At 52.4% G+C, this 27,606-nt stretch overlaps 1 protein-coding gene across 1 annotated transcript; it reads right to left on the minus strand.

Moving 5' to 3' along the window:
• Nucleotides 1–1,510: 1,510 nt before the first annotated feature.
• Rab44 (RAB44, member RAS oncogene family) lies at nt 1,511–26,298 on the minus strand. The gene is given in 13 exon segments (XM_051153422.1): nt 1,511–1,797; nt 2,714–2,790; nt 4,723–4,824; nt 5,822–5,936; nt 6,177–6,258; nt 11,318–12,711; nt 13,215–13,402; nt 14,347–14,442; nt 14,765–14,855; nt 15,238–15,384; nt 16,587–16,761; nt 18,454–18,562; nt 26,084–26,298. Coding segments are annotated over 13 exon segments (2,874 nt in total). The 5' UTR covers nt 26,291–26,298; the 3' UTR covers nt 1,511–1,706.
• Between the last annotated feature and the right edge of the window lie 1,308 nt (nt 26,299–27,606).

Below are 27,606 nucleotides of genomic sequence, written 5' to 3' on the forward strand. Positions count from 1 at the left end.
CATTGCCTAGAACTGCTGGGGGGTGAGGGGGGTGTCTGGAGGGAGGAGACAGTGAGGTGAGGGAAAGCCAGTGAAGGATCTAGGGAGAAAGCCTGGTGGCTGGGGTCACTGCATCCAGGCTGGAATGGAATGGGGTATTTAAGGGCATCTAACCCCATCTTTGGTGGCATTGGATACAGGAACCTTCCAAACCTGACCAGGTTATCACCGGCTACCCTGTGCCAGCTCCCGGCCTCTGAGGCCTCCCTAAACAGTCAAAAGAAAGTGCTGGCTTGAAGCATGGAGACTGTGGCCAACAGGTGGGAATGAATCCATGCCCTCCCCCCACCCCATCCTTTTGCCAGGACTCCCCTCCCCTGCCCTCCTCTTGGTCATCTCCACTGGCTCTCCACAACACTGAGGCTATTCCTGATTCAGCACCCTGTCTCCAAAAGGCTGCAAAGCCTCCATCCCCCACCCCCACCCCACACCTGTGGGCTCTGTATTCAGTGCTGAAATGATTATTGAGCAGGGTCGAGATGCGCTAACTCAGAGGCCATCCCCAGGCCCCTGGACCCCGGAACCAGCTTCCTTCCAGGCTTCTATGCTGCAGTCCAGACCCCACCACTCATAGGCAGCTAGTGGTCTCTGCAGACCCTAGACTTCAGGACAAGGAGCAACCTTGCTGTGACCCTCCATAGGAGGACCTGAAGGCTTATGGGAGCTGTCATAATGACACTGCTCTCAAGATTGAATTCTGCAAGGGGAAAAAAAAAACCCCTTATCTGAGAAGGGAAACTGAGGCAGCCACAGGAGTGGTAGGACCTGACAAAATGTGTGAATTCAGAGTTGGCACCAGACTCTCTGCAAAGTTTATTTCCTTCTCCACATCCGATCCCCTGACTGAACAAGGTGTCCCCAGAGCTGGGAGGCGGTGGCGGCGCACGCCTTTAATCCCAGCACTCAGGAGGCAGAGGCAGGTGGATCTCTGTGATTTCAAAGCCAGCCTGGTCTACAAAGCAAGTCCAGGACAGCCAAGGCTAACTCAGAGAAACCCTGTCTCAAAAAACAAATCACAAAAACAACAAGGCATTCCCAAGCACTGACGAAAATCCAAAAATACTCAAAAGGAAAAGTAGCCGCCCCATGTGTGTCCTTAGTTTTTATTATCAACTTAACACAACCTAGAGTCACCAGAAAAGAGGGAAACCTGTGAAGAATTTGCCTTTGCTAGATGGGCCTGGGGTGGGCGTGTCTGCGGGACACTGTCTTGATGGAGGATTGGCTCAGGAGGGCTCAGTCCACTGTGGGCGGGACCATCCCTAGGCAGGTGGGCCTGGGCTGCAAGCATTAGGCAGTGTGCGCGAGCCAGCAAGCTGTGGTCCTCCATGGCTCCTGCTTCAGTTCCTGCCCTGACTTCCTACAATGATGGAAGTGTAAGCCGAAGGAGCCCCTTCCCACCTCTGAGCCGCTTTTGGTCAGTATTTATCACAGCAGAAATTAAACTAGAATACCCTGTCACCTTGCCACCTGGGGTGAATGGGAGATTTGGGGATACTTTCCTTGGGAGGGGTTTCTAGACTTGCCCTGCCACCCACCCCAGCCATGTTTGCTCGGTGGAGCAGAGGTTACGTTGTCCCTTGCAGGGCCTCTCTGTCAAAGCTGTGTCCAGGAAGCAGGATGGGAACCACAGGAAGGGACAAGCCATGACGGGACCAGACTGGTGGTCAGCGGCAGCAGCCAGCTCTCTTGGGTGGCTGCTGGTGGGTCAAGTCCACCAGCGAGGCCTTCATGCGGTCTTCCTGCATCTTAAGGGACCTGTGTGACAATGTCCCCGGGTCACTCCTTCCCTCAGGACTCCAGGAGCAGCTTAGAGGGGGGGAGGGTGGCGGGATAGGGCCTCGGAGGCATCCACCCTTGTCCTCTCTCACAGCGGTGGAAAACTGGTGCTGGGGGACTGTGGCCTTCTGTCTCTTTTTCTGACCCACTAAGTGCTAAGCAGGGCACACACGCGCACGCGCGCGCACACACACACACACACACACACACATATACACACAAGCAGCTTCAACGAGAATAAAGAAATTGCATTCCAGGGCTTGAGGTGAGGGGATGGACACTCTGGGTGACAGCAGGGAGGATTGTTCCCTCAGAAGCCCAAACTCAAGGCCAAGAGCTAATCTGAGCTAGGAAAGTACAACAGATTATTTCCTGTAGGTACCACGTGTCTAACCGCACACTAGGGATGCTCGTGGGCTCCAGTGCCCTTCTTGACACCCATCTCAGCCACCCACTGAGCACCCAGTGCGTGCAAGGCCCCATAGAAAGAAGGGCTGAACAGACAGACGGACCCCTCTCAGCAAGAAGAAAACAGATGTAAAAAAACAAAACAAAACAACAGTCTAGAAGGGCACAGACCTGTGACAGGGGCACAGACCTGTGACAGGGGCACAGAGAAAGTAGCAGATTGTGGTAAAAGGCAGAGAGAGACAGAGAGACAAGAGATAGAGACACGAAGAGTCAGAAAGGCGCCACAGGGCAGAATGGCATTGGGGACAGTGCAAGCTATCATTCTAAGTCAGAGAAGTCACTAGACGGCCAGGCCAGGAACCTTAGGGACAAGCGGAGGACGGAGCATGGGCTCTGTTACCAGGGTCTGTCTTGGCCACTTCCTGGAGAGGGCAGAGCCGGGCAGGGCTGCCCCAGAGGACTCTGGGTATGAGGAGGCACTCACCTAGCCAGGTTCATCATGGGCTCCAGGATGTTGTGACCCAGGGCTGCGCTGCACTCACCAAAGGAGGCCCCCAGCTCCTGCAGCCACACAGAGTGCCTGAGAGGTCAGGTCCAGCACTGCCAGACCTCACCAGCCACCATCATGCCCCATATGGACCTCCGCCCACCTCAGCTGGCTGCAGTACATGGGTTCCATCTGGAGACTTCCCCCAGACTTGAAATAGAAGACAGACTTATTTACTGCTTGACTTGGGGAAACACACAGCGACTTTAACACACAGGGTTTTGTCTCTATGTTTTTCTATAATATTTCTAGGCTGGGGTTATACCTCCCCCCACACACACACACACATACACAATTGTCAGCAACACAAAAATAAAGCAAAAAAAAGCAAGTGGGGCACTGTGGCAAACGCCAATATCCTAGCACTCGGGGTGGAGGCAGGAGGATCAGGAATTCAAGGTCAGCTATGTAGCAGGTTTGAGGCTAGCCTGGACTACATGACACCTTGTCTCAAAAAGCCAAACAAAGCAGCAGGTAAAAGCGCTGAGGCCCACATGTGGAATCAGTTCCAGGGATGGAACTTAGGTTATCAGGCCTGGTGGCAAGCACCTTCACCTCCCCCCACCCCGGGCCATCTTTTTGGCCTTGAGACAGATGCTTTTTCTTTCCTTTTTCTCCATCTCCTCCCCCTCCTCTTTCTCCTTCTTCCCCACCCCCACCCCCTAACTCTGCCAAGACATGGTTCCTCTGTGTAGTCTTGACTGTTCTGGACTCTCTTTGTAGACCAGGCTGGCCTCGAACTCACAGAGATCCACCTGCCTCTGCCTCCCGAGTGCTGGGATTGAAGGCGTGCGCCACCGTACCCGGCCCCCTCTTCTTTTATGACCAAATGTCAGCCTCGTTTCCCTTCCTACAGTCACGGGATTTTGCCGGCTTGAAGCTGAGGAGGAGGTTAAGGGGCCACTGAGACCCCAGGCGGAGGGAGGGCATCCAGGTTTGAGGTGCTGACCATCGGTCTTAGCACAACCATTCCAGTGAAAACCTCAAATCCATCTGCTTCAGTGGGAGCCACACAGACACATTCAGAATTCTCTCTCTGACCCCACAAGACACCTGTGTCTGAGCACAGGCCCCTTGGTGGTAAACACTGGCCTCTCACATGAATCTCCAATAACAACACATAACCGCCCTGCTCTGCCGACGCCCTTATAAACAACACTGAGGAACAGCTTCCTGCGGCTCCTGAGTGCATGGTCTAGGATGGTGGTAACTAGGTGTTTTCTAGGGACCATTAACCCTCAGTCTTCTAGCAGGATAAATCCTCTGAGAAGGAACTCTTAAAGGAACAGACTACTGTTCCAGACAGGAGCTTATTTGCCCACCTGTAGTCACAATCATATGAGAAATGGGGATCAACAAAGAAGCTTGGAAACAGCCCTAAAGACTGTGTCAGGGCCAGGAGTGACTCTCTCCATAGGTTAAAAAAAAAAAAATAAAAAAAAAAAAAATATATATATATATATATATATATATATATATATATATACATACACATATATATATATATATATATTATACACATATATGTGCCTTTATTACTCTCTGGCTTTTCTAGAATGTGGTTAAATCTCGTTTATAAATAATAGTATCCCTGTCTGGCATCAGGGCTTTTGGTGTCATCTTCCCAAGGAAACCATTTGAGTCTTAAGATAGAATAAAGGAGAAGGGAGTATGTTAATTAGAGACCCGAGATAAAATGAAGATTTGATTGGGGATTTCAGTGACGCTTTTAAACCTGTTTTCATTCTGAAGATGTTTTCCCCTGGGTTGGGAATGTGTGGGAATCACTAATTCCACGCAGTGTTCAAGGCAGTGCCCGCCACTGGCACAGCCTGGATTTGAGCCCAGGGCGGATCCGCAGTCAGTCACACCTCTGCCCAGGGCAGGGACCGAAGGGCCCCCCCCCCGTTTCCCACCCACCAGGCGGCGGCAGTCCCGGTACTCACCTGAGCCAGTCTTCTGCCGGCTTCCGTGGGCACCCGCCTGTCCTCCTCGCAGTCCATCTTGTTTCCCAGCAGGACCATGACCACCCCATCCACACCTGCACCCTATAGACAGGGCACGGGCCCTCAGCTGCCTTCAGTAGACACCAGGCCCAAAGTAGAGTCTTCTGGAAGTTTCTAAAGGCTGCCAGGCTTCCTCTCACCCAGACCCTCTCTTCTCTTTTCTGCTTATAAAACACTTTGCCTGCTTTCAAGGCTAACCTCATGGGCAGCTTCCCCTGGAAGCCTGTCTGGATTGCCCCTGTCTGCTCTTCATGACTGTGTGCCTATGCTTGTGCAGGCTGCCTTGACACTTATCTCTATCTGCTTTTCTCTCTCTCTCTCTCTCTCTCTCTCTCTCTCTCTCTCTCTCTCTGTGTGTGTGTGTGTGTGTGTGTGTGTGTGTGTGTGTGTGTGTGTGTGTCCTCAGAGGCCGGAAGAGGGTGTCAGATCCCTTGGAGCTGGAGTCACCGGCAGTTGTGAGAAATCCAACATTGAGTGTGGGGAGCCTATCGCCCATGCTGTGGAAGAGCCAGCAAGGGCTCTCAACCACTGAGCTGTCTCTCAAGCCCCTTAATTTGCTTTTCAAATCATCAGCGTCATTATAGCTTCTGGCTGCTGACTGCTCACTTCCAGGTGCCAGAAGCAGTTGTGTGGGTAAATCGTCCCAGTTCCACCTTAACAAAACAGAAGTCGTCCACTGGACTAGAAACTTCTAGAGAGAAGCCACATGCTTCCCTTGGTACTCACTCAGCCTCATGCCCAGCAGAGTCCCAGCATAAAGATTAGGTGTGAGGGAGACAGTGCCAGACCCATAATGGGAAACCGCACCTAGGGGACATCTCAGAAAAGAGCTGCCTGCAAGATACATGGGCAGCTTGGGGTGCTGTACTGTGTGGTTGTGGTCTCTCTGTGCTACGGGGGCTCCCAGTTCGTCCACCCACGCGTCCCTCGGCCAGCGGTGCTACTACTCCAGGAGAAAAGAGGAATGTGTGTGGGTGGGCTCCAAGCTTCCTCTCGACTCCGAAACCTGGGGCCAGCCCGCAGCCCCAAATACGCTCACCTGCAGACAGTCGAGCCAGTAACGCACGTGGGCGAAGCTCTCTGGGGAGGTGACGTCATACATAAGCACCACCCCCTCTGCCTTGCGCAGCAACTGTCTTGTGAGGCTGTGGTACCTGGCCGAAGGGTCTGTATGAGGCCACCACACCCAGAGCCTGGGGAACCCCCCCCCCCCCCCCCCCCACACCCCACCCCGCTGCCCAGGGCAGCAAAGAATTCCTTAAGTCTCCGCTCTCGGGATCTCATTGTTTCAGTGGGTGGGTAGATCCTGTCACCCGGGTTGTGGCCCACCCTCCCCTCCCACAGTCTGAGCACAGCCCAGGTCCCTCACCCGCGGCTGGGACAGTCTGAATTACCGCTCTTGTCCGGCTGTGTCCCACAGCTGCAGCGCGAAGGTCTTGTTGTCTACCAGCAGGCTCTTGACTCGAAAATCCACTCCTAGGACACAGAAGAGACAGCCCCGGGGATAGCCAGCTCCAGGCGGCCCAGGTGTGTGCCCACTCCCAACTCCGGCCACAGAAGGGTTGGGGCCACACTGCTGGGCTCCTTTCTGCTCTCCAAAGGCCTCCACAACCAAGTGCTACACCTCCAAGCAGCCTTGCTAAGGTGGAGGGAGAGGACCCGTGGGCTCATGCTGTGTGCTCTGGGACTCTGGGGCTAGTCAGCTTCCCTCTGTGAGCCTCATTGGGCCCTCCCTTGCCCATCTGTAAGGTGGTATCTAAAAGACCCACCGACCTAAAGGCTCGGCAGGATTTCTGCTGGGCACAACCAAGGGGACTGACTTCATCTGCCATCCCTCCACAGCCTCTGGCGTCCCACAGCCCCACCCTTCTCTGTAGTCAGAGCTGCAGACTCTTTTAGACCCAGGAATGAGAAGATGAGGGTGGGGTTCTTTGCCCCTTCCAGCCAACCTCCACCTGTCAAAGAAGCCTTCTGGATGTGGGAGGGGCAGGAGTGGGGGTGGGACAGGAAGGCTGGCGAGATGGCTCAGTGGTTAAGAGGCCTTGCTGCTATTCAGGGGACCTGAGTTCAGGCCCCAGCACCCACATTAGGCAGCGCACCAGTAGCTGTAACTCCAGTTCTAGGGTACCAAGCACCTTCTCTATCCTGCTCTGCAGCACCTGCACTCAGATGTGCATACCTACACACAGACAGACACACAGACACTCGAAAAATAATAAATCTTGAAAAAGAAAAAGAATGGGGCTAGGTGTGATAGCGCACACCTTTAATCCCAGCACTCGGGAGGCAGAGGCAGGCGGATCTCCGTGAGTTCGAGGCCAGCCTGGTCCACAAAGTGAGTCCAGGACAGCCAGGGCTACACAGAGAAACCCTGTCTTGGAAAACCAACAAAGAGGGGCTGGAGGGATGGCTCAGAAGTTAAGTGCACTGGCTGCTCTCTTCCAAAGGTCCTGAGTTCAATTCCCAGCAACCACAGGGTGGCTCACAACCATCTATAATGAGATCTGGTGCCCTCTTCTGGTGTACATTCAGGCAAAATACTGTGTATATATGATAAATAAATAAATAAATCTTTAAAAAAAGAAAGAAAGAAACATAATGGGAGGGGATGCTCTGTCCCCACCCCCACCCTGTTTCCTGCAGAACCTGCTGCAGCCTGGCAGCTCCTGGCACCCTCAATGTGGGTGAGAGGTTTCTGTGAGGGCCACTGTAAGTATATGCTGCCTCCCCTGGTGGTAGAGTTCATACAGACCTCTAGTCTCCACCAAGAAGACTGACACCACCCAGTAGCAAGGGAGTTCCTGAGTAGAAAGTGATTTTCTTTGCAGCCCCTCCCTGAAGTTCTCAGGAGCCTAGGACCATAGGGTCTTGAGACTGTCACTTTTAGCCGGGCCTCCCACCAACAGCTCTGAGTCCTTCCTGCAACTGCTAGTCCCCCTTGATTTCTGCCCCCTCATCTACCCTCAAGAGACTCCAGGGTACCCCAAAACTCCATTCTGCTAAGCCAAACAAACCAACAGATATGCAAAGTTTGGGCTCTGCCAGGCACTACTGATTCAAGGGGGCAGCCCCACACATCTGTAACAATAGGCAGCAGAGCCACGTACAAAGGGGTCAGGCCTTCCCAGATAGGGCCTGAGTTTTGAAAGCAGGGCTTGGGGAGCCACTGAGCTTGGGGCTGAGCTAGGACTAGAAACTTCTTCTCTGCCTCAAATGCCCTGAGCAAGAGATCTGACTTTCTGAGGGAGATTGGGATGGGAGTGGGGGTGGGATACCTGGCTGGCCTTAGATGCAGGCCTTCTCTGTCTGAGTCTGTGCCACTGAAGTGTGTGGAACTGTCACAGACATGGCATCATGGGGCTGGGGAGATGGCTCAGGGCTTCGTCGCCTGCATGCAAGCCTGAAGACAGGGGTTCAAGTCTGCAGAACCCTACATAAATGCTCGGTGGGTGTGGCAGCCTCAGAGGGCAGACACATGGGCCCCAAGAGAAAGCTGGCTAGAGAGCAGCCATATTGGTGAGCTCTGGGCTTGATTGAGACAGCCTGCCTCGGTGAATAAGGTGGCAATCAATAGAGGACAGTTCCCCACATCAGACTTGTGCCTCCACATGCACTTGTGTGTGCACGCGCATACACACTTGGTACATACGTGGCAAAACCATGCTATAACCCCAGCCTCGGGGTGGTGGGGGACAAAGGCAGGCAGATGTCTGGAGCTCGTTGTGTGTGTTCCCTCTGAGTGCCAGAGCTTAAATCTATGTCAAACTCAATAAATTCTGCCTCTGCTTCTTACTGCCTCCTCCTGAAATTCTTTCCTGTGGCAAAGTCAAGAATCCCAGCTTCACCTGGGTTTGTTTGTTTGGTTGGTTGTTGTTTTTTTGAGGCAGAGTTTCTCTGTGTAGCCTTGGCTGTCCTAGACTCCCTTTGTAGACCAGGTTTTGTCTAGGTTTTTTATAGCAGCCATAGGAAACTAAGACAAGGAGGATTGTTGTAAAAGAGACAAGACATGCACAGAGGACACTAGGGTAAACGTGGGTGCTCAGCTAAAACAGCAGCTTAGGTGAAACAGTGGCTTTGTAGACCCTGTGGTCCGCCTAACAGCAGTCGAGGTCTGCCATGGGTCTCTCTTTTTCAAGGCCACTGAGTCTTTAACTACATCAGTGGAGTCCTGGTTAGATTTCATTATCAACTTGAAGAGGCTGGAGTCACCTGGGGAGAGCTGCTCCCGCCAGCTTGGCCATGCCGGTAGGCCTTACGGTATAAAACGGTGCCCTGAAAATTGATGAGAGAGGGCACAGCCCACCATAGACATCACCATCCCTAGGCAGGCTCCTGGGTTGCGTAAGAAACTGTGCTGGGCACGAGCCAGTGAGGGAATAAACAGCGTACCTCCATGGTTTCTGCTCCAGGTTGCTGCCTTGAATTCCTGCCCTGTCTTCCTTTAGTGTTGGACTCTGGCCTGGGAGTGCAAGCTGAACTAAACCTTTTCCTCTTCTGATTTGCTTTTGATCATGGTGTTATCACACCAACGGAGGTCAAACTAGGACACCTGGTAAGGAGTCTTGAGCAGAGAAATCCTAGAGCCTGACACAGGCCTCTCCCACAACAGGGGAGTATTAAGCCATCTGCTTGGCACGGACTCTTAGCCTGTACCCTGGAATGACATGAAGACACCATTCTACCTTTGTCCCTCTTATAGGAGCCATGGAATTATCATGCTCAAATATTTACCCATCATAAAGAATCCTGGCTCACATGGACTGAGCGTGTAATGTGTGTCCAGTGTTACTCTTGACATGCGTGAACGTGCAACACCCCTGCACGAAGAGGGGGCTACTCCCAAGTCTCCTGTCAGATGAAGATGTGGGAACCAGAGAGAACTGGACCTGGATTGTCCACCTACAAAGGCCCATGGATTTATGGTTTGGTACCCAGCCTGGTGCTATTGGGAGGCGGAGGAATTAAGTCATGAGGCCTAAGGGCTGGAGTGATGGCTAAGCAGTTAAGAGCTGTGCTGCTACTCCAGAAAACAGAGGCTGAGTTCCCAACCCTCAGACCGACTGTAACACCCTCTGCTAGCCTCTGAGGGCATCAGGCATCCATGTGACTAGACAGAACACCCACACACATAAAGAATAATTTGGAAGGCAGAAACAGGCAGATCTCTATGAGTTCAAAGCCAAGCTGGTTTACATAGTGAGTTTTAGGATCACAGCCAGGACTATACAGAGAGACAGTTTCTCAATAAAATTAAATTAAAAAGTGAGGCCTGCTGGCATTGACGTCTTCTGGTCATCAGGCGCATGCCTTCAAAGTGCATCATGGGACCCTGGCTTCATCTTCTTCCTTCTCTATCCACAACTCCCATCCATCTTCATAGGGTTTCTTGTAGCTGACCTCAAGTTTGCTAAGTAGCTAACAATGCCCTTGAACTTCTGATCCTCCCATCTCCAACCCCTGAGTACTAGGATTGCAGACATGCACCACACTCTGTGTATGCAATACTGAGATCAAGCCCAGGACTCTCTGCCAGGACTCTCGACCTCTTAGGCCCCTCTTTCTTTCTTCTCTCTCTCTCTCTCTCTCTCTCTCTCTCTCTCTCTCTCTCTCTCTCAAGATTTATTTATTTTATTTATTGTATATGAGTGCTTTATCTGCTGAAGAGGGCATCAGATCACATTATAGATGGTTGTGAGCCACCATGTGGTTGCTGGGAATTGAACTCAGGACCTCTGGAAGAGCAGGTGGTGCCCTTAACCACTGAGCCATCTCTCCAGCCCCTTACCTTTTTCTCTTACTTCCCTGCAGCAGAATGAGCAATCTGGCTCCAGCTTGTGTTTCTCACCACAATGTGCTGCCTTGTTACAGGCCCAAAGGCAACAGGACCAACTGTGACCCAAAACCTCCCAACTCTGAGCCAGCCATAGTAAACCTTCCTCCTTATAAGCCAATTGCCGTGTGGGGGGGGGGGGGGCTGTGTATGTGTGTGTGTGTGTGTGTCCGTGCGTGCATGTGCACATGCATGCACACCACAAAGCAGACAGAGGAGTCAAGATATCCAGGTTCGTAGGCCCAGTTAGTGGTAGTGCTAGGATTTGACCCAGGACCCTAGGGTTCTAACATGCCACACTCTGTATTCTATGTAAGACAGCCCCCCACTTGTGATTTCCTGCCAGGGCATGCAGGCAGACCTGGAGCATGTCGTGAGCATGTCCAGCTAGGCTCTGTAGGGAACTGCCTACCACGTGGGCGGAAGCTGGCTTGTTTTCACCCTCCACTAACACCAGGACCTAAATTGCACAGTGCTTTGCTGCTGTGGAACATCAGAAGCTAACCAGATCAATGCAGAGAAAGCAAATTACCTGTAATTAGAGACGATTAGTGAAATGCCAAGATTAGGCCCATATAAAATAATGCCTCGTGAGGGCCTGTGGCCAAGGCAGAAGCTGCCACTTCTCCTGGGATGGCTTGCTCTGGGCTTGCTGGCCCTGGCCTAGGACCTCCCCTCCAGGGCTACCTCCCCAGGAGACCTTACCTACAGTGGCCGTCAGCCCAGTGGCAAAGGCATCATGGTGCAGCAAGTGTAGGAACGAGGTCTTGCCCACATTGGAGTCCCCCAAGAAGATGACATGGTAGAGGTAGTCAGGGTCAGCCTGAGGCTTGCCAGCAGTGAGGTCCCCGGGAGAAGAAGTCGGCTCAGCCTCCTGGGAGTCTGTTCTTGGGTCCTCCAGTCTGCTTTCTGCCCCCGGCTCTGTGGGCTGAGGGGAGCCCGGCTTGCTCTCCACCTGAACAGGCATGGATATGGGCCTGGGCTGGACTTCTGTCTCAGTCAGGGTGAGGAGGGCTTCTGTGGTCTCTGGGGCTCTCACTGCAAGGCCAGCCCCTAAGAGGGGAGAGCCCCTTGGAGGAGACATTTTGCCAGGAGCAGGGACTTCTGCCTCAACAGAGGCCTGTGTTGTGTCAGAGAGGGGATCATTTTCCTGGATTGAATCTGTGTTTCTGGCTTCCAGGCCCTGAGCCTCATCGGCTTGTTCTGACCCTAGGTCCTGCTGGCCTCTCTTTCCTGAATTCCCTTCCTCAGGCCTGAGTCAGTCTTCAGGACTCTGGAGGAGGTGGGTAGACCAGTTATCCAGCCTAAGGACCTGGCCATGGGCTTCTTGGAAACCTCTAGGGTGACTCTCCTGCCTAGCCAGCCTTGCCTCACTCTGCACTGGTCTCTCTGTGGGTACCTGGCCCACAGGCTCCAGGCTCATCAGGGAGGGCTCTGTGGGCCCCTCAGGGAGGGCCATGGCCCCTTGGGACCCTAAGCCCAGCATCACGTCCTCTGCCAGGACATCACCTTCCTTAGGCAGCTTGAGTGGATCAGGCTCAGGCCAAAGGCTCTTGTCACTCAGATCTGGGGTCTGGGACTGTTTTCTGGACCCATCTGGAGACTGAGGAGGAGAGAGGCCCTGAGGAGGAGGCTCAGCCTCAGAAGCAAGTGGCACGCTGAAAGCCGTAACCACCACACTCCCAGATTGCCCGGCCAGGGCTTCCAGGTCAGGGAGGTCCACAGGCTGCTTAGAATCTCCATCCTGACCATCCTGCCCCTCTGAGTCGTCCACCCCTCTTCTATCTCTGGCACGGGGAGGCACTCCAGGGGGGCCTCTTGCCCCTGGGTCTGGATCTGAGGCTGGTTCCTGAGCAAACTGTAGAGCAGGCACCTCGGAAATGGAGATCTGTCTAACAATGCGGGGAGTCTGGGGGGTGGAGGTGCTGCTTGGGGTTGGGGGTGGGCTCCAGCAGAGCTGTGGGGTTCTGTGGGAACACTCTCCGAAGCTGTTCAGGAGCTGGTCCCAGTCGTCCTTATCGGCAAACAGCTCAGGCAGTGGGGCCTCCTCAGCAGGGACAGCCTGAGGGTCTGGGGCCATCTTATTTTCCCTGGGGACACTGGAAAGGAAGGGGGATGGAGTGAAGGTCAGGGGAGTAGCAGTTAGTGATGTCCCCCAAATCCTGATAGCACAGCTCTTCCTGTGGCTAACTCTCCTCTCGGGCTAGCTGAAAGCAGCTCCAAATCCCACTCTGTACCTCAAAACCCACATGAAGCCTCGCCTCCTCCAGGAAGCCTGCCCTGACTAGGCAAGCCTACTTGCCTCTGAGCTGTTAAAAACAGAGCAAGTACCTGATCTGGAGCTGTGTGTGTGTGTGTGTGTGTGTGTGTATGATTGTGTGGGTGTCTGTGTCTGTATGTAGTGTGTCTGTGTGGTTGTGTGTGATTATATGTGTGTGTGTGTATGAGTGATTGTGTGTGTGTGTGTGTCTGCGTGTGTCTGTGTGTGATTGTGTGTGTGTCTGTGTGATTGCATGTGATTGGAGGTCTAACCAGCTCCATGGAGTACACCCTTTCCTGGCTCCCAGAAGCCACTGCTCTCTACCCAAGGGTGGCTACTTGCCTTGGTTCTTCCTCTATCTGCCAGGACACTCGCCCCCTGGCAGAATCCAGATGTCCCTTTGTCACCTGCAGCTGGCCCCGCACCTCCTCTAGCTGCCCAACCAGGTCACGCTCAGCCTCCCGCAGCTGCACTGTCTCCCAGCTGGCCTCCTGCTGGGTGCTGCTGAGGTGCAGGAGCTGCGCCTCCAGCTGTGGAGAGAGGAAGAGATGAGGAGAGGGTTGGAATTGTCCTCCATGGTGACAAAAACCCTCCAAGATCTTGGTGAGACAAGGTCACCCTGTCCCCTGCTCCCTGCCCCCACTGCCCACCTCTGGGAGACCCAGCTTAAATTATACAATTGGAGGGGAGGTCCCCTTCAAGCATCTAATTAGCTGCCTTCTACCCCCACACAGGGAGACCTGTGACACGTGAGCAGTGGGGAGGAAGTCATAACAAAGGACAAAACCTCCTCAGAAACACCCACTGGGGCCAAGCCCTACAGCAGCAGCTGCTGTTCCTAATTCCATCTGGACTGCAGGGGTCAGACGGTTCAGACAGCTAGACCTCAGGAAGCACAGAGGACCACCTCTTCTACAGTGGCCCTGCGGTCCTCAGCCTCCCCCGCCCCCCCCCCCCCCCACTCTGCAGGCTCTGACATGTTCAGAACCTGCCCAAAGCAGATCAGATGACAATGGAGCCTGTGAGTGCCCGTGGTCCAGAACTTTCCTTTCTTTCCCCCATCCCTGCCCACTTCTGGGTCTCACGTGGCCCTGGCTAGCCTTGAACTCCCGCTTCTCCTACCTCCAAGAGCTGGGGTCACAGGTACATGCCACCATATGCCACCTGTCCAAAGCTTTTCCTTTTCCAGTTGTCCCCATGCACAACCTTATTTGACACGTGAGGCCAGAGAACACTGACAACCTGAGGCTAGGGTAAGCTCCAGGCTCACTTCCCAGAGTCGAGTCGGCTTGGCTTCCTTAAGGGACCTGATCTGACCCATGGCAGTGTTCCCTGGGCCCTGGCAAGGGAGCCCTGCTCTGGTAGCCAGGAGCCCAGGGAGTTCTTGGCTGCCTGTGGCTTCGAGGGACCTGTCCAGCTGGGAACCGTGAAAAGGTTGCCTGGGGTCTGGGCTCCCCAGAAGGCCTGTGCTCACCTCTCTCTGGTCCTCTGCCAGCCGTTGAACCTCTTGCTCCTTGGCCTCCAGAGCCTCCTGCATATGGGCACTGAGGGCCATGCCCCGGGAGTCGCTCTGCAGAGAAAACAGGTCAGCTTTGCCCTGCAGACTCCAGAGCCAGCTTGGCTGGGCTGGTTCTACCCACCATACCTCCACCCTGGCCTGAGATTCGAGAGCCAGAAGGTACCCACAAAGAGGACTTTTGGGATTCCCCATTTGGGCCTAGACTCTCACCAGGACACCGAAGTCAGTCCTGGGGAACACTGATACTCTACAGAGATGGACCACCTGGCATGCAGGCCTGGCCCATCTCCCTGGGGAGCAACAGCTGGCAAGGCAGGAGGTTCCCATCATCCTCTGCTGCCCTGCTTCTACTTAGCTAGTGGAAGGCACTCACCTGGGCCTGCAGCTGCTGCTTCTCCCTGCGGATCTGCTCCTCTGTCTCCTCATAGAGCTGTCTCACCTCGTGGAGGTGGTCAGAGTGTCTCCTGCATGGGCAGGAGGGGCGGGAAGCCCCTCAGGAGCTCCAGAACTCTAGGCCTGGTGTCCTCCTGCCTCCTTGCCCTCAGTGATCACAGGCCCCTGTCATGTCACCCTGGGTCTATAGTACTGGTCATGCCTCTATTGCTGTCCCAACCCTGGCCCAGTCTATTGTCCCCACTGTCCCAAGCCTCAGTCACCATGACTCAGGCCCCCATGACAGGGCTGTGACCCTGACAGTTTTAAGGCCACAGGAAACAGGCCCCTTGGGGCTTCTTCCTCCTCAAACTTGGCTCTGCTTACCCAGCCCCCAGCTACTCCAGATGGGAGCAGAACCCCTCACCTAGGATTCCACAGCGTACAAGGAACACCTGCTACGTCCCCACTCACTTCCTCAGTGCCCGCTCCAGCGCCTCCCGCTCGGCCTGAGCCTCCTGCAGACGGCTGCTCATCTTGCCCAGGAAGCCTTCCAAGTCGCCTGCCAGCTGAGGTTCCTCCTGCCGCAATTCCTGCCACAGCTTCCAGATCTCAGTCTGCCTGGAGGAACGGAAACCTCCAGAGATGAGATACAGAAGGGCCAGGAAGTGGGAGGGCTCTGGTAGCCCAGGCTAGCTTCAAACTTGCTATGTAGCAGAGGATAACCGTGAACTCCTGATTCTCCAGCCTCCACCTCCCAATGGCCAGGATTACTACGTTTTGTTTTATGTGGTACTGAGGCTGAAACCCACATATAGGGGTGTGTGTGTCCGTGTGTGTGTGTGTGTGTGTGTGTGTGTGTGTCCTAGGCAAGCTCTCTGCCAATTGAGCCACATTCCCACCCCTAGTCCTTAAATTTAATGGCAACTCTACTAGAGACATGTGGACCTGAAACACTAAATTCTATTAATACAAGCTTTGGCTCAAGTGTCACCTCTTCCTGGGACATTTCTTTATGTGAGCTGGCCCCATTGTGATTCAATGGCTAATGGGGCTGTGAGGGTAGGGGGAACCTTGAGAGCCTGACAGCTCAAGGCTTCCATCACCTCCTCTCTTCTCCCGTGTTCTGGAGTTGCATGGTTTCTAGCAAGCCCTTACCTTCCCTGTGCTCACTAGGAAAATACAAAGGCCAAGACTTGCCAAGCAGGATCGGTTAGGGAGTGAGAGACACGCTGAGCGTGAGTGCCAGCCGGGGGCCCTGCCCACGGTTGGCACTTGGCACATACTACTTTCACATGGACTTAATTAAGTCATGAAGACAGAGGCCCAGAGGGCAAGGGAGAAGGGCCATGCTGCCAAGTGGGTAAATGGCTCCCTGCTCCACCTGCTCTGCCAGCCTACGCCCCAGGTCGCACCCGGCCTGGCCCACAGCAGCAGCCCCACCCTCTGCACCAGATGGGAGCAATCTCATCCTTCAGAGGCCTGTGGGTGGAGGAGCAAGTGGGAGAGAGTGGGGGCGGGCAGAGTCCCTGGCTGTCTCTAGCAGGCCTCGGGCAGGGCCCCCTCTTCTCAGCACATAAGAGAACAGCCCCCCTCTTCCGCCCTCAGTGGTGATGCCCCAACTTTCTATGGAGTGTGGATTGAGGGGACCCTCCCAGCACCCACCAGGCTTTAATCTCTCTGCAGCTTTAAAGGTCAGGGTTCACATACTATCAAGTGTCCAAGCTGGGGTCTGCACTCAGCCCCACCCCCACCCCACCCCAGCCCATCCCCCATCCCCACCCCACCCCACCCCCGCCACTGGCTAACTGGCAGGGCCTTACTCAGAAAGGGAGTGGCCGGTCCCCATCTGCCCTACAAGGTCAAGGAAGGCCTCCTTCTCCTCGGCGTCAGCCTCCTCGAGGGCTGGGAAGCTGAAGGCCACAGATTGCTGTTGGGAAGGCAGTGGCCGCTTTGTGCGGAGCCTGCGGGTACCCGGGCTGGAGCCGAAGACATTTTCTGGGGGGGACAGAGGAAAACAAAGGGAAGACGAGTTTGTGGCTTCCCTTGAGCCTCGTCCCCCCCCCACCCACATTTAAGCAGGGGTACATTCATGCATTCGAGGCCTCAGATCAAGGCTGCGGGAGTCTCCTTTCACAGATCACCTGAGTCCTAGAGCTGCTTAGAGACGCTCTGCTCCGGAAGTCACATAGCAGCTCCATGGTGGCTAGCAGGTTTTACCCACTCAGGTTTTATTCACTGAGCGTTCACTATGCGCTGATGATACAGGTCACACAAGTCCCAGGCCAGACATTCTAGCTCAAGTGTTGAGAAGGATATGTCTCTCCCATTGAGAGGGAGAGGCAGAGGGAAGGAGGGAGGGAGGGAGGGAGGGAGGGTGTAAGCAAGCATGCATGTGCACCACAGTATGCATGTGGAAGTCAGTTCTCTCATTCCACTAAGTGGGTTCTGGGAATCAAACTCAGGCCCTCAGGCTTGGTGGCAATCACCCTTACCCACAAAGCCATCTTACAGGTCCCCTTTACTTCTTTTTCATAAAGCAAATTTGTTGGGTTCTGTTGGGGGGGTTGTTCCTTTGTTTGGTTTGGGTTTGGGTTTTTTTGGGGGGATGGGCGGTTCGAGACAAGGTTTCTCTGTGTAGCCTTGCCTGTCCTGGACTTGCTTTATAGACTAGGCTGGCCTCGAACTCACAAAGATCCACCTGGCCTCTGCCTCCCAAGTGCTGGGATTGCAGGTGTGTGCCACCACACCTGGCATATAAAGCAAATGTGTTAAGTGACCTCAAGGAAAAAAACTGGAACCCAGGAAGCAGAGGTGGAAGGATTTCTCTGAGTTCCAGGCCAGCCAAAGCTGCACAATGAGGCCCTAATTACAAAAACAAAAATGCGGCGCTGGAGAGATAGCCGAGTGGTTTAAGGGCACTGACTGCTCTTCCTGAGGACCTGGGTTCAAATCCCAGCACCCACATCACAACTACCTATAGTCCAAGATCTGACACCCTCACACAAACATACATGCAGGCAAAACACCAGTGCCCATATAATAAAGGTAAATAAATTAAAACAAACAAACAAGAATGTACCACCCACCTCCAATTCCAGGCTGGCCTCTCCACTCCAACCTCAGCTTCTCTGTCACCAAAATGTGGGTGACCCCAGCCTATGACTACTGATGCTGGCCACCTCTGCTCTCCCCTACACACTGAACTTTCGAGCCCTGTGGCCTTGAGAACCCAAGGTGACCATGTGATTGCTCAAGGCTGAGCTGTCTTTCTGAGGCCCTGAGAGAAGGCAACTCCCCTGTTCCTGTCCCACTGAAAGCCTCTTTAGGGAGAGTTGCCCTGTTGCCTGGGTCCCTTCTGAGAGGCAAGCCATGGGAGGTCTGTCCCCTAGCTACCATCCCAACTTCCTGTTCCTTTGCCTCCTCTCTAGCTCTCAGATGCCACCCTCTGGGGCCTGGGGCCTAGTATTGCCTTAACTGAGGCTGGAAAGTAACCCTCCCGGGGTGCGGTTGTAGCCCATGATCTCATATCAAAGCCAGCAAGCTTTTATCATCTCACACCTACATGAAACTACAAGGGAGGGTTCTAGGGGAGCAGTTGATAGCTCTCGGATGTAGTGGAGGGGTGCTGGCCCGTGACACAGCTTTAATGTGCTAGAAGTCCCCAGGACCCTCCCGGGACAGACGTACTGAGTCCAGAGCTGAATTCTTCCAGTGACAGGCGGCCCGTACTCCCGATATCCACCCAGTCGAATATCATCTGCGGCTCCTGGCTACCCAGGAAGCTGAACTTGGCCTCCTGAAAGGAAAGCGTGAGTCAGCTGGCCACTGTTCCTATAGGAGAGAAACTGGGCTCTGAACAGGAGAGGAGGTGTCCATCTTCAGGCACCCAGCTTTTCTTCTTTCCAGGGTCAGGGTCACTCAGGGCCTGACCAGCAGTCCCCCACAGCACCTTAGACATCCTTCAGGCAGGCTCCAAGTCACCTCCCTGTTGACATCCAAAATGTACATTTACATGTTCCCCCAGCCTTTAGTGGAATGGCTTTGAATGTCACCTGATACTTGTGTTGGGGCGGGGGGCAGGTTGAAATGAGGTCTTTCTATCACGCAGCCTTGGCTGTGCTAGAACTCACTTAGTACAACTGGGCTGGCCTCGAACTTGCAGAGATCCGCCTGCCTCTGCTTCCAGAGTGGGGTCAGAGACCTGCAGCAGCATGCCAGCTAGCCATCTGACTACACCCCCCAGTGGACAGGATGTCCTTCCAGTGTGATCCAGGGACAAGGACCAGGCAAGCTTTTGCAACTGTGGCTCTCGGGATGCGTAAGCAAATGAGGAAGTATCACCAAAACTGTGCTTGCTTGAAATCACACATTCAGAATCTGAGATGTTTCTGGCAGAGCTTGCCACGCTGCACTGTGTGATGTCACTTGCAGCCATAGTTCTGAACACACGACGTGCCCTTGTGTCACATGGCAGCAGTGAACACTTCCTGAAACATCATGCCTCGGAGTTGAGGCTCAGGGTGTCTTGAACTGCTTATCAGAAAAAACATTTGATCCCAGCACTCTGGAGGCAGAGGCTGGTGGATCTCTGTACATAGCCAGTCTGATCTACATAATGAGTCCCAGACCAGCTTGTGCTATACGGAGAGTGTCTCAATACCATCAGCAGCCCCAACAAAACAGAAAGAAAGGGGGAAAAGCCATAAAAGGGTTGTAACTATGGAAGAAAAAGACACTTAGCATTGCCCTAGCAACATTCTCTATCGGGTAAGTATCAAATCAGTATGTTTGGATTGTATTCTGTTAGAATGTTTCCTTTTAAGAAATGCTGTTGTGGTGGGCAGCGTGGTGGCACACACCTTTAATCCCAGCACTCAGGAGGCAGAGGCAGGTGGATCGCTATGAGTTTGAGGCCAGTCTGGTCTACAAAGTGAGTCCAGGACAGTCAAGGCTACACAGAGAGACCCTGTCTCAAAAAACGAAAGAAAGAAAGAAAGAAAGAAAGAAAGAAAGAAAGAAAGAAAGAAAGAAAGAAAGAAAGAAAAGAAAGAAATGCTGTTGTGAGCCTGGCAGTGGTGGCCCACACCTTTAATCCATGCACTTGGGAGGCAGAGGCAGGTGGATCGCCATGAGTTCAAGGCCAACCTGGACTACAGAGTGAGTTCTAGAACAGCCAGAGCTGTTACGCAGAGAAACACTATCTCAAACAAACAAACAAAAAACAAAAACAAAAAAACAAACAAAAGAAATACTGTTGTGAAGCTGCTGTGGATCTCTGAGTTCAAGGCCAGCTGGGCTACAGAGGGAGTTCAAGGCCAGCCTGGGCTGCAGAGGGAGTTAGTTCTAGGACAGCCAGGGCTACCCGAAAAAACACTGTCTCAAAAAACACAAAATAATAACAAAATTGCTGCTGTGGGCAGGAGAGAGGACTCAACCCCTAAGAGCCTGAATTGCTCTTTCAGAGAATTTGAGCTTGGCTCCCTGCAGCCTGAAGTTTGCCTGCCCGGAATTCCTCTAGCTCCGGGAGATCTAATTCTGTCTTGTGGAGTCTGTGGGCAGCAGCCCTCACGGGCACAGCTGTGCACGTGTCTGTGGAGGCCAGAGGACAACCTTAGCCTTAGGTCCCCAGGCATTACCGATCTTTTCTTTTTTTAAGTCTTAGACTGTTCTGGGGCTCTCCAAGTAGGTTAAGCCCTGGGGACCTGCATATCCAGGCCTCCCTACGGCTGGGACTACAGTGTCTCTGTAAATGTTTGATGTGTGCACCTATTTTATAGGCCTATATTCCCAGATACTGTAAAATATGTCTCTGGTGAAAGGAGCCAAGAGGAGAAAGCTTAAGGAGCGTGTGCTCAACCACGGAGCGCAGCTAAGTCAGTCACCTCACAGAACTGATTAAAACAGTCACGTGTGAGCTTGCAGATTCCATTCAGGACCTGCGGGGATAATTTCTGTCTGATGAGACAGATAGCTCCAAAATTTATGGCCTGTTGGACTTTCACTAGTTGTAAAAAAGAAAGGAAAAAAAAATCTAACTCAGGAATCTGGTACTAATCTGTCTTTGTTAAGTTGCCCAACTGTTTAAAGCACTCTTTGAACCACTCACAACGCTAATTAACGCATTAAATAAAACCTCTGAGGGCTTGGGATGAGGCTTGAGGACAGAGCACTCAACTAGCATGGAAAAAAAAAAAGCACCCGCTTTGACACAAGCCTGTTTTGTGTTTGCCTATAGGTCATGATTTTGCCTTTTTGAGCAATTATCCCCTCATTATCCTGAGAAGGTGCTCCACATTCCCCGCACAGTGAAGTCGGAAGCGAGCTGCTAGGCAACTGCGCCTCCCTCCAGCTTCTGAGCCCCAGGACTTCTTGGCTCTTAGTGGAGATCCCAAGCCATGACAGAGTTTAGGGGCTTTGTGGTTGTTGGTTTTTCCGAGGTAGAATCTCCTGTTGAGGCTAGTCTCAAACTCACTATGTAGCCAAGGATGACCTTGAACTTCTGAACCTCCCTGGCTCCATCTTGCAAGTGCTGAGACTACAGCTGTGCTGGCTAGCTTTATGTCAACTAGACACAAACCTCACTTGAGAAGATGCCTCCATAAACTCGGGCTGCAGGCAAGCCTGTGGGGCATTTTTTTAAAATTAGTGATTGCTGGGGCTGGGTAGAGAGATGGCTCAACGGTTAAGAACACTGGCTGCTCTTCCAGAGGTCCTGAGTTCAGTTCCCAGCAACCACATGGTGGCTCACAACCATCTGTAATAGAATCTGATGCCCCTCTTCTAGTGTCCTTGAAGACGGAACACTCATATACATAAAATAAATTTTTAAAAATTAGTGACTGACGGGAAAGGCTGGGGCCATCCCTGAGCTGGTGGTCCTGAGTTCTATAGTAGGCTGAGCAAGCCAGTAAGCAGCACCCTCCACGGCCTCTGCATCAGCTCCTGCCTCCAGCCCAGTCTGTGTTCCTGCCCTGACTTCCTTCAATGGTCCACAACTATATAGAAGTGTAAGCAAATTAACCCATTCTTCCCCAGGTTGCTTTTGGACAGTGGGTAGAGCAAAAAACAGTAGGAAAACTACATGGTGTGGAACACAGTGTACACTGGGGAGATCACTGATCTACAAGGATTGGTGGTTGGTTTTTTTTTTTTGTTGTTTTTTTGTTTTTTTGTTTTTTGTTTTGTTTTTGTTTGTTTTTTGAGACAAGGTCTCATTTAGCCTAGGCCAGTCTTGAACTCTCTGGGTAATAAGCGAGCAGTCATCTAACTGAGGTCCCCAGACCCTCCCCGATTTTTGAAGACAAGATTTCACTATTGCCCAGACTGGCTTTGTAGAGCATGTTGGTTTTGAACATGAGATGCCTCTGCCTCACCCATACTCGCCCAGTTGCCTAGGTTACTGGAGTGTGCCACTGAGCCTGGCAGTTAGTTCCTCTCTCTTCCAAAAGTGCTGAGAGACGTTTCCTCCTCCTGCGGTACCCCCCAGGAGACCTAGAGCAGGGGAATAAGGAAAGCCATTTCTAGGCAGAAAAACTGGCCAGATCTACGAGAGTCACGTGTTAAAGAGAATCCAGCTTCGAGAGCTCAGTTTGTAGCCTGAAGTTGGATGAAGGTTGGCGAGCTGCCCCAGAGTCAGCAGTCAAGGTCCCGTATTCCCCATGACCCTTCAGTCCTTGAAAGGCGAGGGACTGTTCTTTATCAACAGGACTGCATTTAGAATCACCTGGGAGCCAGGGATGGTGGCGCACGCCTTTAATCCCAGCACATGGGAGGCAGAGGCAGGAGGATCAGACATCAGTTCGAGGCCAGCCTGTTCTACAAATCGAATCCAGGGCAGCCAGGGCTACCACAGAGAGACCCTGTCTGGAAAAATAAAGTTCAACCTATGATTCCATATGGAAATGTCTAGACACGAACGAATTTTGTCCTAAGTGTTGATTTTGCATGTTAAATCTAAGGAGGTTCTTGTGGTTAATTTACACCCTGGCTTCACCTACAGTAATAGCCGAGGTCAACCCAATCATCCCTTTCATACATGGAGAAACATAAGGAAATTATAATCACAAGAAAAAGTATCTGAGGTAAGATCACAGTCTAAGATCATACAAAGGCGGGACTGGCCACACACCCTTTGGACCAGAGGACAATGTTTTTTTGTTTGTTTTTGGTTTTTTCAAGACAGGGTTTCTCTGTGTAGCCCTGGCTATCCTGGATTCACTTTGTAGACCAAGTTGGCCTTAAACTCACATGATCCACCTGCTTCTGCTTCCCGAGTGCTGAAATTAAAGGCGTGTGTCACCACCCCTCTGGCTAGCCTGGAACTCAATGTGTAGACCAGCATGGCCTCCTTGATGAAAATGTCTAGATTCAGGCCAGGAGATGGCTTAGGGGGTAAAAGCTCCTTCCCTGTGCTGTGAGACAGTCCCCTCAGAATCTAAATATCCTTTCCAGTAGACAGAGGGAGTCATGAGACCTCCTGGCTTGAGTCACATGTCCAGGAAAGCTAGAACTTGCTGAGCTGAAAGCGCCACTCTGGAGGGTCACTCCCCAGCTTTATAGGAGAGGAAAACAACCTCTGTGGGAGGAGCCACTGACCAGCCTGTGGCTGACAGATTCCTGGACTAGGCTGCCCGTAAACTGTGCAGAGAGCTCCAGCGTTGCTGCTTTTGTAAGTGGTCACCCCTCTCAGGGTGAGTCCTTTGATGATACAACTGGTACCAGGTCATCCTTGCTCCTTTAACTCCTCATCTCTGTTCCTGTTAGGAACCCCAATAAAAATCCATTCGTTCATCCCAGTTGGACTTTAGTCTGTGGAGGATTCCCTGTACAGATGGAACTAGTAGCTCTGTGTATGTGTGTGTGTGTGTATATGTGTGTGGTGTGTGTGTGGTGTGTGTGTGTGTGTGTGTGTGTGGTGTGTGTGGGTGTGTGTATATGTGTGTGGTGTGTCTGTGTGTGTGTGCATGTGTGTGTGTGTGTGGTGTGTCTGTGTGTGTGTGCATGTGTGTGTGTGTGTGGTGTGTCTGTGTGTGTGGTGTGTGGTGTGTGTGTGTGTTGTATGTGTGTGTGTGATGTGTGTGTGTATATGTGTGTGGTGTGTGTGTGTGGTGTGTGTGCGTGTGTGTGTGTGTGTGTGTGTGTGTGTACATATGTGTGTTGCATCTCCCCAGAAATAGTCTCTCACATACTACCAAACAAGCCTGAGGTGGTTTTTTTTGTTTTTGTTTTTGTTTTTGTTTTTGTTTTTTTTGATCTCTGGAACTCAGAGCTAGTTTTGGGTGGCTTGTCTATAATCCCAACACTTCTACTTCAAGATTGGAGAGAGACAGGAGACATGGTTAGACGCTTGAACAGCACAGAGCCGGAAACAAAAGTAACACACACACACACATACACTCACCCACCCATGCATGAATACACACACATCTTATTTTTAAAAGTCCCAGACTTCAGTCACTCATTAACTTGGGAGTTTCACCTAGGAAAGATGAAGTCAGTGTCTGGCCAGGACCCATGGGCTGTTGGACATTAGCCATCTTTTCAGACTGAACTCAGCAATCTTACCTAACTGCCTATGAGCACCCGAGCTCAAGAGCTCTGTGCTCTGGTCCTGACATTTTACTGTAATCCCTGGTTAATTAATAATAAATTAGATAAGATCTTTTTTTGGCTGGTGAGCTGGCTCACCAGGTAAAGGTGCTCACCTCCAAGCCTTAGCCTGAGTTTAACCCTGGTGGAAAGGAGAGAACCAAGTCAAACGCGCTGCCCTCTGACCTCCACACATGCACTGCGGCATGCCTGCGTGCTCCCACCTACCTGCTCATGCGCCCAAGATAGATATCTAAGTGTGCTTAAGTGTGCTTAATAGCCAAGGATGACTTCAAACTTCTGATCCTCCTGCCTATGCCTCCTGAGTGCTGGGATCACAGGTGTGTGCCTTCCACACCCAGTTTATCCGGTGTTAAAAACTGAACCTGGGGCCTTGTGCATGCTAGGCAAGGCCTCTGCCAGCTGAGCCACACTGCCAGTCCCTATAGCAAGAGTCTTGATAGGGAAAGGACAAAATGTGGAGCAGATCCATTGAGAGAAAAAAAAAACCCACACAAGGCCTTTTGCAGTGAATGAGAAGAAATCATCAGCCATCTTGGTCTGGACCACAGGCTAAAAGACTTTCACTGGAGCCCACACCTATGGCCACTTGGAAGTGTACACTCATCAACCATCAACATGCTTTGGTTCCTAGTGCTCTGACTCCTCTCCAGGACGAATGTCCCGGTTCCAAACACCTCAAATCAGGTGTGGTGGAGCCTGCCTGTCATCCCACGACTGGGAAGACTGAGAGTTAGGGGTCACCCTGAGCTACATAGACAGACCTTTCTCAAGAATCTCTCTCACCAGGGCTGGAGAGATGGCCCGACTGTTACTAGTGCATTCTGTTCTTGCAGAGGATTCATGTTTGGTTCCCAGCGCCCATGTCAGGTGACTGACAACTGCTTGTGACTCCAGGGACCCTCTTTTGGACTTTGAGGGTGCCTGCACATCACCATAAACATATATATATACACACACACATAATTGGGTGGTGTTTTTTGGGGGGGCAGGGGGTTTGAGATCGAATTTTACTGTGTAGCTCAGGCTGGCCTCCAATTCACAGAGATCCACTTGCCTCTGCCTCCTGAGTATTGGGGTTCAAAGCATGTGCTGCCACTGTCCAGCGTCATATTATTAAAAACAATAGAACCATCCAAGCATAGTAGTATACATCTTTAATCCTAGTGCTTGGAGGCAGTGACTGGCAGATCTTTGCGTTCAAGGCCAGCCTATATAGTGAATTCTAAGACATTCAGGGCTGCATGAAGAGACCCTGTCTCAACCATCGTCGTCATCATCATCATCAAGAGAACTCACACAAAACCGGGCGTGGTGGCGCACACCTTTAGTCCCAGCACTCAGGAGGCAGAAGCAGGCGGATTGCTGTGAGTTCAAGGCCAGCCTGGTCTACAAATCGAGTCCAAGACAGCCAAGGCTGCACAGTGAAACCCCGTCTCGAAAAACAAACAAATAAAGAATACTCACACAGCACCATTTGTGAGTGACTTTGTGACATAAAGTTCTCACCTTTGTTAAAATGGAAATGTTTCTGGGAAAGGGTAATGTATTAACCTCATCAGCCACCTATAGATGCTATGAACAAATGCTTAATGTTTCCTAAGAGTGAGTTTGTATGCAGAAGGCCATGAACAGGCAAGCTGAGCCTTGGTTAAAAATAAGAAAATTCAAGAATCTGCGCAAAAGGGATTCCAGGCGCGACGCTCACCGCCAGATCCTCTCGGGTGATGAAACCCCTCTCCTTGGCACCACAGTCCTGGAAGAAGGCCTGCAGCTCCGCATCCGCGTCTGAGGGCCAGGACTCGGGCTCTGAGGCCATGGGCGCATCCTGACCATCAGCTGGCTCTCGTGCCTGCCTCCGGCGGCTGGACGCCAGCTTCCGACCTTTTCTGGACACTCCCTTTCCTCTCTCCATGGTGCCTCAGACCTGGGGACAGAGGAGAAGTAAGAGGGCAGCAGGCCACTGAGTGGAGAGCCCCATTCCTGTGCCCATGGCTTCCCCTGCATGGCAGGGGTTCCCCCCCTCGCCCTGATCCGTCTGCCCACTGCCCTGCCCGTGGAAGGTCCCCTCAGCCTGGACCACCGCCTCCTCCTGCTGGTCTCTGTCCACTACCACTGCATGGAGGAACACCTGACAGGGAGGCTGGAGTCTCCGGGACTTCGCCGTCAGAGGCAGGAAGCTCTCTGGACATTGCTCGCTGTCCTCCCTCCAGCAGCAGCATGAGAGTCACTCATCTTGACCTCCAGTGTCACCAGCCTCATTCCTCCCTTTCCCTCTTCACAATATATTCTATGCGTATGTGTATATGTATGTGTGTCTGTACATATATATGTTTGTGTAAGTGTGTGTATGTGTGCATGTCTATGTGTGTATGTGTGTAGGTGTACGTATGTATTGGTGTGCATGTATGCACTGTATATCCATGTTTGTCTATGTATACGTGTGAACGTGTATATGTTCACGTAAGTGTATGTGTGTATGCCTGTGTGTGCATATTATATGTCTGTGCATATGTGTTCATGTGTGTATGTGTGTATATGTGTGTCTATGTGTATTTGTTTGTCTAAGTGTATGTGTGTATGTCTGTGTGTGTATGTATGCATATGTGCATGTGTGTGCATGTGTGTGCATGTGTGTGCATGTGCAGGTGCATTTTTAGCGGTCAAAGGAGGACACAAGCTGCCCTCACTGCTTTACTCCACAGAGACAGGATTTCTCACTGAGCCTAGAACTTGCTGTTTTCAGCTGCACTGGCCAGCAAGCCAGCCCTGGGGATCTTCTTGCCGGGCACTGCACAGTGCACTCTTACAGTGTCAGAGTCACAGGCCCCTGTGGCCAAGCCTGGCTTTTACATGAGTGCTGAGGACTGAACTCTGCTCCTTGTGCTGTGCCCAGGTGCTCTTACCCACTGATCCCTGGCTCTCATCTCTCGTGTCCCTGCCTGCGCCATTCTTAGGGCCTACATGGCACAGCCCTTCCTCATGTCCTCGTAATTCATGGGACCCACTATCCACCCACTGAAGGTTCCCTGAACACCAAATGTCCTCCCATCCCAAAGCCCCACCCCCATCTTGCTGACTAACGCCTTCCATGGCCACCTCACAGGCCTCCTCCTAGCCCTCTGCAGGCACCGCCTGCTGCAGACAAAGGCTGGGCCCCTGCACTAGTGCAGTGGGGGACCCTGTTCTCCAGGGTGTCAGGACATGAGCTGACTCTAGCTGAGGCTGCGG

The sequence above is a fragment of the Acomys russatus genome, chromosome 11 (genome assembly GCF_903995435.1).
Source record: "Acomys russatus chromosome 11, mAcoRus1.1, whole genome shotgun sequence".
Lineage (NCBI taxonomy): Eukaryota > Metazoa > Chordata > Mammalia > Rodentia > Muridae > Acomys > Acomys russatus.